The sequence below is a fragment of the Larimichthys crocea genome, chromosome XXI, assembly GCF_000972845.2.
Source record: "Larimichthys crocea isolate SSNF chromosome XXI, L_crocea_2.0, whole genome shotgun sequence".
Lineage (NCBI taxonomy): Eukaryota > Metazoa > Chordata > Actinopteri > Sciaenidae > Larimichthys > Larimichthys crocea.
This window is the reverse complement of record NC_040031.1, coordinates 391,674-406,192: the sequence shown is the minus strand read 5'-3', so window position 1 is coordinate 406,192 and position 14,519 is coordinate 391,674. Positions and strand designations below refer to the sequence as shown.

At 39.8% G+C, this 14,519-nt stretch overlaps 1 protein-coding gene across 1 annotated transcript in view; it reads right to left on the bottom strand.

The window, feature by feature from the left end:
- Window positions 1-3,572: 3,572 nt before the first annotated feature.
- Window positions 3,573-14,519, bottom strand: part of LOC109139874 (NT-3 growth factor receptor) — a 52,780-nt gene continuing 41,833 nt past the window's right edge. Inside the window, exons 2-4 of the mRNA XM_019264951.2 lie at window positions 5,505-5,579; window positions 4,032-4,103; window positions 3,573-3,946 (exon numbers count right to left, since the gene is read on the bottom strand). Coding sequence (XP_019120496.1) covers window positions 3,883-3,946; window positions 4,032-4,103; window positions 5,505-5,579 — 211 coding nt within the window. The 3' untranslated portion in view covers window positions 3,573-3,882. The remainder of the gene's footprint in view (window positions 3,947-4,031; window positions 4,104-5,504; window positions 5,580-14,519) is intronic.

Sequence of the window (14,519 nt, the reverse complement as noted above, 5' to 3'; positions counted from 1 at the left end):
ATTCACTGAAGTTGCGTTGAAGTTGCAAATTGCAACATCGTGAATTCCTGGAGGATCTGTGTTATGGTATCATTTACAGTACAGTCAGGCCTGACGCCGATTACCACTACTGCGCATGTGTGTAGGGGTGTGTGTGTGTGTGTGTGTGTGTGTGTGTGTGAGACACAGAGAGGCAGACGCGGCAGTGGAAGCTGCAGCCACAACGTAACCTATTTCTAATTTTTTAAAAAAGACGAAAAACAACATATCCTACTTCTCTCGCATTCGCCAAGAATCACGATTAATTTTTTCTGTCAACCGATGCGAGTCGTCACACATTTGTACCGATTTTAATCGTGTCACGATGTATCGTTACATCCCTATTGACCACGTATTAACACTAAAACCTTGATATAAAAATTGTGTTGGTTCAACATAATTAAGCTTGTAGAGGACAAAACAAATCATGTTGGTCATACTAAACTATTTGAGTTAGTCCAGCTATAAAAGTCTCATTAGAATACTCAATAATGGCTTAGTTGGAATTACTTAAAAAGATAAATGCAAATTGTTACAACAATTTTTTTAAGTTGAGCCAGTGTAATTTTTTTTAGAGTGTGGTGTATTTGGTCTGTCCTGCACGCGACTTCAAACCCCACCAGGAGTGTTTCAGAAGCGAGCGCTTAGCCCGTCAGACTTTGTCTACTTGTAAATATGCTACGTAGTTAATTAGTTTAGCTTTTGTCTGTTTTTACAACCGGCAGTTTGCATGGGGTATTTTATTTTGAGAATCCACCGGATTCTCTTTGCTTTTTCTGTGTCTGGCTTCCGCCCGCTCGAGGTGCTCTGTGGATATTGATGCGTGCTGCTCGCAAGTTTTAATGTTTTCATTTTATTGTTATGTACAAAAAATGGGTCGTATTAGACCCTGAATAGTATGTAAGGGTTAATGAGTAATGAAATGTTAGGATCATTTTTGTATGTACTTAAGTTCCCAACTTCATTGTAAGATTCATTTAAAGCTTTAGTTAATAAAATGAATGAATGAATAAATTTAGTTGCTCGCATAATCGACATAAAGTCTTTTTTGCATGGGGAAAAATGTGGCTAGTGGAAATTCTGATTGGCTGGTAACTTCAGAAACTTACCAGCCACACTGGCTGGTGATCAAAAAAGTTAATTTAGAGCCCTAGTACCAACAGAGAAAACCCATACAAACAAGGGAGAACAAACTTGTCACACCGTGGTGATGTCAAGCTGGGTTTTTGTTATGTCTTGTCATTTCCTGTTTTATTTTGAAAGTTAACTCTCCTCTCGTTTCAGGTCACTTGCCCTTCCTCATGTGTCACCAGTCTGATTGTCTTCCCCGCCCTGATTGTTTCCACCTGTTCCCCATTTCCCTCATGTGTATATATAGTCTGTGTTTCCCCTTGTCCTGTGCCGAAGTGTCTTCGTTTGTTCCGTCGATGCACCCAAGCCATCCCTGGTCTTCAAGCCTTGTTCACGTTTCCTGTTTTGTAAGTTTCATAGCCTTAAGTTGTAGTCTAGATAGTATTTTGTAACCTATCGTTTTCTGTTTGATTGTCTTTTCTTTTGATTAAGTTCCTCATCCTCCGGGATTGTTTTTGTTTTCTAGTCAGTTTAGGAGAATAGGTCGTAGCTATAGATAGTTCTGGTTCCTCTTCACTTTGAGTGAGAGTTTTTGGTTGATAATCTTCTTAGTTTATTCCTTTCCATTTTGGTGAAGCGCTTTTCTTTCTAGTTTAGTGTTGTCATCTTCAGTGAGTGTAGCAGAGTTATTTAGTTATAGTTAGAGTGCTGGACAGAGTAGCCATTTTTGTTGTAATTTTCGTAGACTGTGTTCAGCAGCTTGGAAACAAATAAAGTTCCTTCCAAACCTGCCAATTCCGCATCTGAGTCTGCTGCTTTGTTCTGGGCCTGACAAAACTAGTTATTCTATTATTTATGAAATTATTTTTAATAGTATGTGGTATCTATGTAATTTTTCCTCCTTCTGCTTTTATATTTTTCTTCCCCTCCTTTACCATTCTCTTCATCTCTCTTGACTTCTAAAGTCAAAGTCTGTAAATACTGTATAATTAAGATTTTAACACTACTGCTGTGTCTCTCTATCACAGGTTCCACTACTACTGTAATCATTTTATCATTCATTGTAATTCATTGTCATTTTATCATTCATTGTAATTGTACAATATGTCTCTGTTGATTTGTCCTGAGGTAAATGACACCCGACAAATGTTACTTATGCCTGCAGTATAGGTAAGTGGAGGGGAACATAAATCTGTGCAGCACAGAAATTCAAAGGGAACTTCAAGCATGTGCTTTACAATAGTTGCTATTATCAGAATTGTGTTAGGGTTAGGGTCCTGTGCTGTGTTTTAGCATGGTTTTCACTTTTGCATCATCAATCTATGGAAAATGGACTATAAAGCATAAGAGGAAACAATCAACAGTTCAAACGTCCAGTGTAGCTGCACAAAGTAAAGCACATTTGTTTTTACTGAAGTCTGTCTGTTTCTCTGTGTTTTATACTGTCTGACTGTGCTGTCTGAACTATGACAGCTGCTGTGCTATTAGATTTCTTGGATTGGTGCGTGGTCACACCAGACTGTGATTGACTGCTCAGCACCCTAGGTTTAAATGTCCTAAATATATCATATAATCTGAGTCCCATGATGTGATTTAAGAGTCAGGGAAAAATTTGACATTGTTTATGCATTTTGAAACAGAATGTGTCCGCACAGAGAGATGAAGAGACTTGAGAGATTCGTACATGAAGTATGTCTGTCTTGGAAGTGTTAACTCTTCTCTTTAGGGAAAGTCAGAGAGATGGGAATGAATTCATCTAGCGATGTTATCTTTGTTTATAATTTGTTTAGTTTTTGTCTGATCAAATCAAAAACCTCCCTGCCCCTGCTTTTTGAATATCAGACCTGCTCTATCGTCCTTCTGCCTGCATAAAATAGATGTGGTCCCTAAAACTACTTTCTGTACCTATTCCAACTAGAAATCCTAGATCAAACAAAGTCAACCAACTGCATATCTCCTGGATGAGCTCAATGAACAGACACCTCCTCATCCACATTGTGGATGCCGAGGTGGAAAGGGCCAGGAGCTTTAAGTTCCTCTGTGTGCACACTGCACATCTCCTGGACACTTCACAGATGTTAAGAAAGCCCGCCGGCTGCTTTTATTTTTGAGGAAACTGATGAAGTTTGGGAACACCAGCATCCTCAAAAACTTCTACAGGGGTTGAGAGCTTGCTGACGGGCTGCATCACTGCCTGGTACAGGAGCTGTTCTGCCCACAGCTGCAAATCACTACAGAGAGTGGTGGAGGTGGGACAGCATCACTAGTGACAGGACATTTTTGATCAACAGTGCCTGCAGAAGGCACACAGCATCTTAAAGGACCACAGCCACCGAGCTCACAGACTGTTCTCCTTGTTACCGTCAGGCAGACAGTACAAGACGCACCACCAGAATGAAGAACAGTTTTTAATCATCAGACTTCTGAACTCATGATCTAATAGATCTGCTATCTGCAAAATACACACCACCAACTGTGACTGCTGCCACTGTGCAAGGACTTGATATTTTTTGTGCAATACTTCTGAAAACACCTGTAACTTTACCCTGTCTGCAAAAACACAGTCAACCAGGACTGTTGCAACACGCCTGTGTACACTTGTCACTTTACTCTCATGATCAACATCAGTATTTTTTAATAGTGTTCATATCTACTAATACTTGTATATACTTAACATAACCCTGTCATACTTGTACATTGATACATATTTTGACATTCTATTTTGTGATATTTCATATTTTTCTTTTTTTACTTAAAAAATGTATTTTATTTCTTGTTGTTATAAAATTAGTCCTAATGCTGCGCTGACTGGTTCTTCTTGTGCAACACTTGACCCTGTTGTTGACCCTGTGTTAACCTGCACAAATGAGAATTAAAAAACTTTGTCTTTGTTAATGCTCAAGAATGGGCATTAGTGACTGTGTACTTCTGTATTTACTCACATGTAGCGTAGGTAGGGATTCTTGGAGAAAACACGACTCTGGATCATGTGCAGGTTGCTCCTTGTAATAGTTCTATAGCACAAACAAACACACATAAATACAAAAATAGATGAGATGAATTGAGGAGGGGTATAGGAAATGGACAGGAACACTTACCAACAAGACAATTCAAGCCAAAGCAAGAAAAAACAAAGCAAGAAAGAAAGCATCCATCTTTAAAACTGTGAACACAAGTTATTGATTCTCAATAAATATCCAAACTAGAGATATTTTCGTGTGTGTTTGTGTGGATAAGAGTGTGTTTTGGCTGTGAGACACTTTCTGGTCCTGCATTTGATGAGAAGATACTGAGATAGCTGGGAGAACAAAGGCAAGGATGGAGAGGCAAAAGAAGTATTACCAATATCTGCATTAGCATTAGATCTTATTTAATTAGCATTAGATCTGATGTTGTGTTGTGAATTAGATCTTTACTTTATTTGTTTGTAGTAAGAATTCACTAGGATAAAAAAAAGTACTTTGAGAAAGAGTGCTAAGCACTTAGCCAACTGATGTCATTTAGTTTAACTCTGCGTCTCCCACAATAGCACATTTGGAACCTGCAGCTCACTTTTAATAAGCTACTTGTAAATGGGAGAGGAGCCAGTGTGCCCACCTGGAGAACTGGAGCCCTTCAACAGAGTGGTGCTACATCATCTCCTCTTAATCGACATAGATTAACACCTCTGTTTCCTCTACGTTTCCTTCCACAGTTTGGTTTTCAATGTTTAGCTGGGTTTGGGCTTCTTGTAATAGATTACAGAAATCTAACTATTCACATAACGTGCAACAATGCTACGCTACAAAGTGACAAAGTATAAACATGAGAACAAGCTGCAGCAAAGAAAGCTTACCTGCCAAGATCTTAGAGTGTGGCAGTATTTGACAGAGACCCAACAACATGGTGCTTTGGAAGCTAACTGGAGATGGCTTATCACAGCAGTACAACTGTCAAAATTTAAAGTCTGTTTGCTTTTTTCTCTCCATCCAAACATGATATTAGGATTATCGTCAGGTGCAGGTGCAATATGTAAGCAGTAGTCACCTAAATGTCTCATTGCCCTATGTAATTTCTGCACCTTTCTTTCACAGCCTTTGTTCCTCAGGTCAGTACATTTTGGTTGATTGGTTAACGTAAATGTTTTTGTATATAAATGCTGGTCTGTTTAATGTTGTACAAGAGTGAATGTTGCCTACCTCTATGCTAAACCCTAAATCCTTCAACCTACTTGCTGTTGGTGTGCTCATTTTGGTTGTAAATATTAATTTAATTATTAATCAAAGTTCCAAATGAATTGTTTAATGTATTTCATGAAACTGAAATCTTTGATCACTTTGATAAAAAATAGATTGCACCTTTTGGTACTGAAGAAACATTACACTAAGCATGAATGAATGTGTGTGCATGTATGTCAAAAATGTGTTACTACTTACAGCCTCTGTAAGCCGGTGTAGAGCTCCATATCCACATCCCGCAAAGTCTGCAGACCAGTCCAGTTCTCAATGTGTCTGGAAAGTAGCACAGAGAAGAGATATTAGTAATGTTTAAAAAAAATGGGTATTCACACACCAACAGCATTGTTTCCCATACAAGGTAACAGTAGGGAGCCAGTCACATTCACACACCAATGGCACAGCCTTCTGGAACAATATGGGGCTCAAGGACACTGGGGCCTTTCTGTGTGGAGTTTGCATGTTCTCCCTGTGTCTGTGTGGGTTCTCTCCGGGTTTCCTCCCACAGTCCAAAGACATGAACCTTAACCAGTTAATTGGTAACTCTAAATTGCCCGTAGGTGTGAATGGTTGTTTCTATGTGCCCTGTGATAAGCTGGCCACATGTCGAAGGTGTACCCCACCTTGTGCCCAAAGTCAGCTGGGATAGACTGCAGGCCTGCTGTGACCCTGGCGAGAAAAAGTGGTTACAGAAAATGGATGGATGGATTTAAGGTCCTAATAATGAAATCATGCAGAGGTTTTTTGTTTTAATTTTAGTAAACTGTACATTTTGAATAAATATCTGCACAGGGACGACCCGCTCTACCTCTGAGCCATAGCCACCCCATAAACATGTGTTATCAAAGGTGTACTTATACTTCAAACCACTGTTATTTGAATAATCATATTGACACAAACCTGCTTACAGAACTGTACAGAAGTAACTAACCAAGCAGTGGCAGAGCTGGCAGTGCAGTATACACACTTCTTCAGTGATACTAAACCACTGGTTTACTGCAAACAGTATTAAACTGGTACCCTTAATATGGTTCCTCACAATTGTAGAGCTCATGTTGACACGGTCTGTATTCATTAGCTGCTGTGGTTTGTTGGCTGTTAAAGTTTGTAGCCTGCTTTGTGGCAGCAAAGCAGCAGGAATATGCATTGCTTATTTACTCTCTCTCTGAAATTCATTGCTTGTCTGTGCCCTGTTTTTTTATGTTAAATTAGCCAGTAACACACAAGTTAAGGTCTTACTGAAAATACACTCATGCACATGCAATTCAACTAAATATAATTCCAATTAGTACTTTCTGCATGGCAGCTTTTTACTCACTGTGGCAATGTTGCAGGGTTGTATTTCAACCTCTTCAAAACTTTGGAAAAACGCAAACTAAGATATTGATATATTGCCGACCTCCCGAGATACAAACCAAGAACATATAAAATAAAATACTCTAGATACAAATCCACAAAAAGGACCATTTTATTTTTTTTATATATATCTTTTAAATCTAATTGCCAAAATGATAAGTTATAGTTCTTTCTTTATCCCCTTATATATAATATTTTTGTCTCGTTCTGAAGAGAGAGAGCTAAACTCTCTGTGACAGAATGTTTTATTTCATGCATACACATGAACACATGTTTACGCAAGCAGACAAGGTTATTTTTTCTGGGCTGCACTGAAGCCCCTTCTCTGGTCACCGTACCTGTTGACACCTGGATACGGCTTGGGGATAGATAGTTCTGGTCAGTTCCACACCATCCCACAAGGAGCCCTATTCTTTGTTTGGTGAGCGCACTCCTCTCGTCCCCCAATTCCAACCAATGCTCTGAAATACTGAAGAAAGATTGTACCAAACTCCTCACTGTGCTTAAACCAACATTTGTAGCTCTCAGCTTGGCAATTGTAACCTCTTCTGGAAATGTCTAGCCTTTTTCCTTCCCACTTAAATGGTCTAAGTTCTCCCACAATAACTGACAATATTTTCTATTTCCGTATATCTGCTCCTTTTTCACATACAGACTACCAGACATCACATTTCCACTCCTGGTCATTTCTGGTCACATCAAACAGTTGGTATTTCAGCTGCTTCCACACCCAAGTACATCCTAGTCCAAATCACTAACTAGTGCTTGTGGTTTTGTTATGGTCGGGATCACCATGGTGTGTAATAGATCTGTCCAATGGCACATACTGCACACCTGCAATGGTGAGGATGTGGTGGCTTCTTCAGTGTGTCTGATTAATGCCCGCATACTTGGCTTTCTTATTCCTGACTGAAACTTGGCAATAAAATATGGAATTTATTCACTTAAAATGAACTAAGCACTACAGATTGTTCATATATTGGGACATCTGTCAGGCTGCTGTAGAGGTCTTGCTGTATCATTTTTCTTGCCAAATGTTAAGCACAGAACTTTTTAGGATTTTTTGAACTTCAACTGACTAAAGTTGGCCAACTCAAGCCATTTTATTGTGTTTTATTATCGAGTTTCACAATTTTCTGACTTATTATTAAATTGGACAAAGTGTTACTTAGGACAGGCAGGCACTTGTGTCACAGATGTAATCCTTTGATTATCTTTGGTAGTCTGCACTGTGCAGGCTGAACTGAGCTTCAGGTACCCTTCAGGTCCGTTGAGGAGGAAAGGAAAGAGTTTTTTTGACCAGGTCATAGTGTTGAGTTACAAACAGGAAGTGACCTGTGACATTTCACACACATAAAAGTCCAGTTAGATTCAGTGAACAAAATTAGTATGAGGAGTCCTTTTTGTGAAGCCACAATTTTGACCACTAGTGCTGCCCTATTGTAAACACAATACACTTGCACATGTGTAACAGGTGATGAAAATCATGTCCAAACTTTTCATTCAGTATCAATTAGCAGAATAATTTATTTGAAGCCAAACTTACTCTCCTTGGTCCATTTTTCCCTCATAGTCCATAGACCCATAGTCCCTTCACCTCTCTTTCCTTCCTTATCTTGGCAGTGTGTGAAGAGTCAGACCTCTCACCCACACAAACAATCTATGTTTGCCTGCCAGGACAGAGAAGAAACTGCAACATTACAGCAGCCTCCTACACACTCTGCCTCCAACGAGTAAGAGCCAGAGAGATGGAGGAAAAGTATATAAAAATATTCAAGTATATAAAAATCTTATCCTATAGCTGAACCAAGTTTAAAAAATTGATTTCATGCTTAATATGTTTAATGATATAATATATACAATATAATATAGCCACACATGTATGTGCATCTCCACCAGCTACACTATTGCCTTCTGGCTTTCCCTACTTTAAGTCCAATAGTGATAGTAATAATTTAGTGCTCCTGTCACACACAACTGTGTACATATACATATACGTATAGGCATACGTATACATATAAGCATGAGCACAGTGCCATAGTGATGGGAATTTCGGCTCTTTTTGGAGAGCCGGTTCTTTTGGCTCTGCATACTATAAGGAGCCGGCTCTTTCGGCTCCCAAACGGCTACTCACAGTATCAGTTTTACAACTCTAGGAATCCCAAACATGGAGAAAACCTTGTCCTTGACTGGAATGTGTTGTGGATGAGGTTGACCTACACTCGCAACAACTGGGTAACGTTTATAATCATCCACTATGACAAACAGATACTCTCCAGCTGGAAGTGGTCCATAAAAGTCTACAACTGACATATGCCAGGTAGCTTCTGGTAGATGTCAACTGTGTGTTTCCTGACATGCTAAACAGTTGCGTACGCTGCTTCTGCTTTGCGATCGGTATCTGAAAACCAAACTTTGGTCCTGAGCAGGCCTTTAGTTTTGACAATGACCTGGTATCCCTCATGGGCTAGCTGGAGCATCTGTCATGTAGAACAAAGGGAATTACTACTCTAGTGCCACGCAGTATGATGTCTGATGCATCTTTATGTTGTTAGTTGGCTGCTAACCTGTCTGAACTGTTTTAATATGTTCTGTGGCCATGATTTGTCAGTTTTGTGCCACGTGTTGTGTCTTATGGGTGGGTCTTTAAGCGTCTGTGCTTTGATTTCCATGAATGTCATGGTTTGGGTGTTGCGTGACTAGCAATTAAGTCCACACATTCCTCTGGACTGGAGGCAGTACTGGCCAGTTTGTGGATCTGTACCGTGCCGAACTGCAGCAACTTCTTGGGATCTGCTAAGACAACCCTGTGCAGAAAAGATGAAACCAAAGAACTCACATTTTTCTCGATTGAGCGCTCTCATTAGTTTCTGGAACAGTGCTCGAAGGTTGTTTGTTGTCATGTCAGTTTGAGAGGCACCATAAACAATAATATCATCGCTGAGGTTTTTCACATCCTTGCAGTGTTTGGCAAGTGTAATTTTCATTACTCCTCATTGCCATTGTAATGTTCTGTTGTATATAGTGCACCATGAGAACAACATGTTTAATAGAAACTTTATTCACTCGACTTACTACCGGCACCGACCAACCTGTGTAGCACACACTGCAATTCAAATATACTCTGACCATCACACTACATAGCATATTTAAACATGTAGACACTTTTGTTTACACAGTACTAAACAACGTCTGGCGGGGAGACCGGTGGGGTTTGGGGGGTCACCTCTCCTTTTCATTTCTTAGCTGTAAATTTTCTCCTGTAATTATTTTAGTTTAATCCCTCAGTTCCCTCAACCAGCTTCAGCAAGATTAAATGCACTTCAAAGTCCTTTATATAATTAAGGCTGTGGGAGCCTATACTAATGTAGTCAGTCAAATTAATCACAGTTCACTGGAATAGCAAGACTTGTTAACTTAAAATTATACTTAAGGAAAAAAGAAATGCTCGCTTCTTTTAAAAAGTACAAACTGACAAGAGAGAAAATATGGAGGAAAAGGCAGAAGAGAGGGCGGGATCGCCATTACCCGCATATGCATGCACTTATTGAATAAGGACGCATATGAGATGTGTGAAAAGAACATTTATTAGTTAATTATATGGGGATAATTTGTCTCAGAAAGATATTAATGGTACAATATGATGTGTATACATATGCATACATTTATAATATCCAAATACAAAATACAAATATAAAAAATGTGACATACAAATAAATAACAAATTTGTATAAATAAATGTGGATTTGCAAATAATTTTCGAGATTTGAAATAAATGTCCTTGACTTTTGTGGTGGAGTCAGCATTTATGGATCCATTTTTGCTTTTCTCGCCGATGACGTAATTTTGAGACATTCCTACCGTCACCGCCGATTCACAAATAAATGCCACCAGATTTGAATACAAATAGCGGTACACCCTTCACCGCACAATCCAGCAATGGCAGTGTTGTGCAACAGTGCCAGTCAGTCATTTGTAGGCTATCCAGTCAGAGACTTTCTTACAAAAGTAAATGAAATTGCATGATCAACATAGAAGCGGCCAGTGGATTAACTGCATGGGTAAGTAGTGTTATTTATTGCGTGTGTGGGTTATAGTGGATTTCCCCCAACTTGACATATAGACCTTTTCACACGTTGACAAACAAAAACATGTGTTAAAAGGGCCTGGTAAAGAACGTTTTTTTTAAAATAGTTTATCGTTGTCTTCCTTTGGTGGCAAACTAAGACAATAGTGGCTAGATTTTGTTCCCAGCCAAAAAACCACTATTGTTAATCCAGACCGTGTTGCTGTGCTGTTGCGTGCGGAAGTGTACCGGAAATAAAGTTAGGGCCATAGAACGTTCGTACATTGTTTTTGTTGTCACGATGAATTCACGATGTTGCGATTTGCAACTTCAACGCAACTTCAGTGAATCCCTGTGAATTCAGGGTGGTGTTGCAATTTTAACCAATCACCACGATTTTTCCGCAACTTCCGCGCAGTCTGCCCAGGGGTTTATGTCGGTGGGTCCAGGGACGGCCCGCACGGGAGGATCCCCTTGTGGGACCTCTGGCTGACTTGGTGGCCCCGCTGGGCGCATTTCTTCCGCGGCGGCTCTGGGTCGGCATGGAAAGACTCTGGGGTGAAGGTGGCTCACGGCTCCGTACGCAAGGTTTACAGCACCCGCCTACCCGCCCCTTTCCGGGACAGTGATTTACGCATGATCCGATTAGTCGACTAATTGAAAAAATAATCGGTGATTAGTCAACTATCAAAATAATCGTTTGTGGCAGCCCTACGTGTTCACATGAGTCCAAACAAGCAGAATCGTGGGGGTGATTGGCTCCAGCTTTCCGAACAACTGGTCCAAGGAGCTAGGTGTGAACACACAGGTGACACAAACTTGAACCACATGGTGACACCAGACAAAGGTTAGGGAATCACAAATGTCATTAGGATTCAGCCTCTGGGGACCAAAATATGTTGAGATATTTCTCAGCCAGAACCAAAGAACAAAACAGCCTTTTTGCAATACATAGCATGGCTTGGCAACAACCAGTACTTATATTTTTCAGTTGCTCAATTAATATCTTCTGAAATTGTTAACTTAATGCTAAGGGATCTAAAAGATATTAGCAGATTGATTCATTGCTCTAACTAGGCAGCTGTCTAAATTAGAGAAAACGGAGGCTTGCATCAGCCATGAGATCTGCGCTGGGGAAATGCATTGTAAAAGCAGGCTCTTATGATGCATCCATCGTACATGGAGTGTAGGGAAATTACCTATTCCTTTTAACTCATAGCACTGGTGTCTCTCACACAAACACTCACATGAAAGATGATTTAATACTTAAACACGCTGTCTGTTTTCATGTCAGCATGTCCTCCACAATGTTAATCTACAGTAGTTCTGTGTATCACCCCTACACACACTCACACACACACACCACACAAACTTTGTTGGCCTCTTTAATAAACAGTGCTTCATGAATGTTTAATGTGTTTGAAACTGAACACAGCAATCAATTGAACCCTCACACCTTCTGCCACACCACTAGAGTTATCACAAGCCATTCTTTCAAAGCTATCTTCTCCTACCCATTCTCTTTCTTATCACCTCCTTCCTTCTTCAATTCTTTCTGTCTCTCTTTCGCTCTCTCTACCTCTTTCTGTGCCTGCCTCTCTTCTGTCCCTGCTTTACAGAGGCAGAAGGTAAATAGCTTGTGATAGTCGAAGATGGTGGAAGCAGCTAGTTGGCCCCAAGAGGGATTTCTTTCTTGTAATGACATGCTGGCTTTCAGAGAACATGAATACATCAGTGGCCGGAGAGACCATGAATAGATGAGGCATTAGAGAGAAATAGACAGCAAGAGATAGTTCAGTTATTCTGCCAGGGGGGTGGTAAATTATACAGTACCAGTCACATTCTCATTCATTGTTTTTTCTTAGTACATAATAGATTAACATTGAAGACATCAAAACTATGAAGAACACACTATGGAATTATGTGGTAATCAAAAAAGTATAGACAAATCAAATATGTTTAGATTCTTCAAAGTAGACGCTTTTTGATCACAGCTTTGCACACTTTTGACATCTCTCAATCAGTTTCATGAGGTCATCAAATAACAGCTGTGTCCTATCAAAAGTTAATTAATGGGCTTAGGTAACCTCTTAATGAGTTTAAGACCATCAATTGTGCTGCTGTTAGTAGTGTTGTCATACGTGACATAGGGCTCTATTCAGCTACTGTGGTAATCCATATTATGGCGAAAACCAGTCCATCATAAGACACTGAAGAAAAAAATCCAAAACTTTGAATGTGTCCTTAAGATTAGAGCCCACATAAATGCTTCACAAAGTTCAAGTAGCGGACACATTCAACATCAACGTCGAGAATCAAATTTATGTTGTCTGGTTCAGCTTCACTCTGAGACCAGAACAAACATGTTTAAGCCTGGTACCAAAACAGTTTTTGGTCTCTGTAGCTAATTCCCCGTTCATGGCAACTGTATGAGGGTGAATTTATATACAACTCACCTGATCCACGTCCATGCCTTTGCCGATTTCAGAGCCATGCATTCCGAGCTTGAAACTGGCGCTTCAGAATCTGTGGGTGATGTCATGGATACGACATCTCTTCTTATGATGTCTATGCTTTGTACAGTCTTGGCACTGTAGTGATGTGTCGGTCACGAACGATCCGGTTCAAGAGCCGGCTCTTTGAAGTAAACGACGGGAGCCGGCTCCTCGTTGGGAGCCGGTTTTTTTTGTTCACTTCGGTGCCCACTGTCTCGTCTCCTCCGTGTGTCGTGCGTGTGCTCTGCAGATGCTGCAGACCCAATGTGTTTTTTTTCCCCCTTCGTGCCTCACAGTTCCTCCCCCCTGACACTCTCCTCACATAGAAATGAGATGTGACATGAGGGTTTTCTGAATAAAGAGCACTAACGTGTACATACATACACACACAACACACCACACACACACACACATATAATAAATATACATCTACATTTCAGGATCTGGTTATTATAGACAAGATTAAATGTTAATATAAATATTTCAAGATTTATCATCACAGTAACAGTGTTACACACATTAGTAGCTGTACACACTCAGCATTGAAAAATACATACGTTGGTTTGGTGCTTACATAAGGAGTAAACATTTTAATCATCACTTAAAAGTTACATACGTTGTTTTTGGTGCCTGTTTGTTTCCCAGATATATTAGTGTGTGTGTGAATGGTGTATAAGAGACATTAACTTAAAGAACTTTGTAGAAAGGCGCTTATGAAGTTCAGTCCCATTTCCTTGTATTAGTTTACGGGCAGATCTGCCTGATCCAATATGGCGGACCCGTTGACATATCGCGACCAACGACCAACCCTCAATGCGGCGTCTATGTATATAGTCTATGCTCCCTCATCCATGCCTGTTCTCACACACTTGATCAATCACGTTTGGCTTTCAATTAAAAACGTGGAGGAAAAAAAAACTAGCGGGAAAAAACTTTTTTTTCTCCACTTTTTTGTGGGAAAGCTGCACGTAATTGGTCAAGATGTACAGCAGCATCCACGGCAGGGGTGACAGACACACCACACCACACACACACACACACTCTCCGCGGTCGCGGAGGACAAACACGACAGGAGGGAGACGAAGACATTATTATTACATTATTGCTTATTTTGGGTGATAAATTAAATAGTTAGTACGTTTTTATTTATATAGCACATTTTTACACAGCATGCACTGACCAATGCTTTACAATGTCAAAAATAAAATAAAATATAATAAAATTTAAAAATAAAATAATAATAACACAATAATTATAAAATAATAATATAATTAATTTTAATAAAACCAATTATAAAAT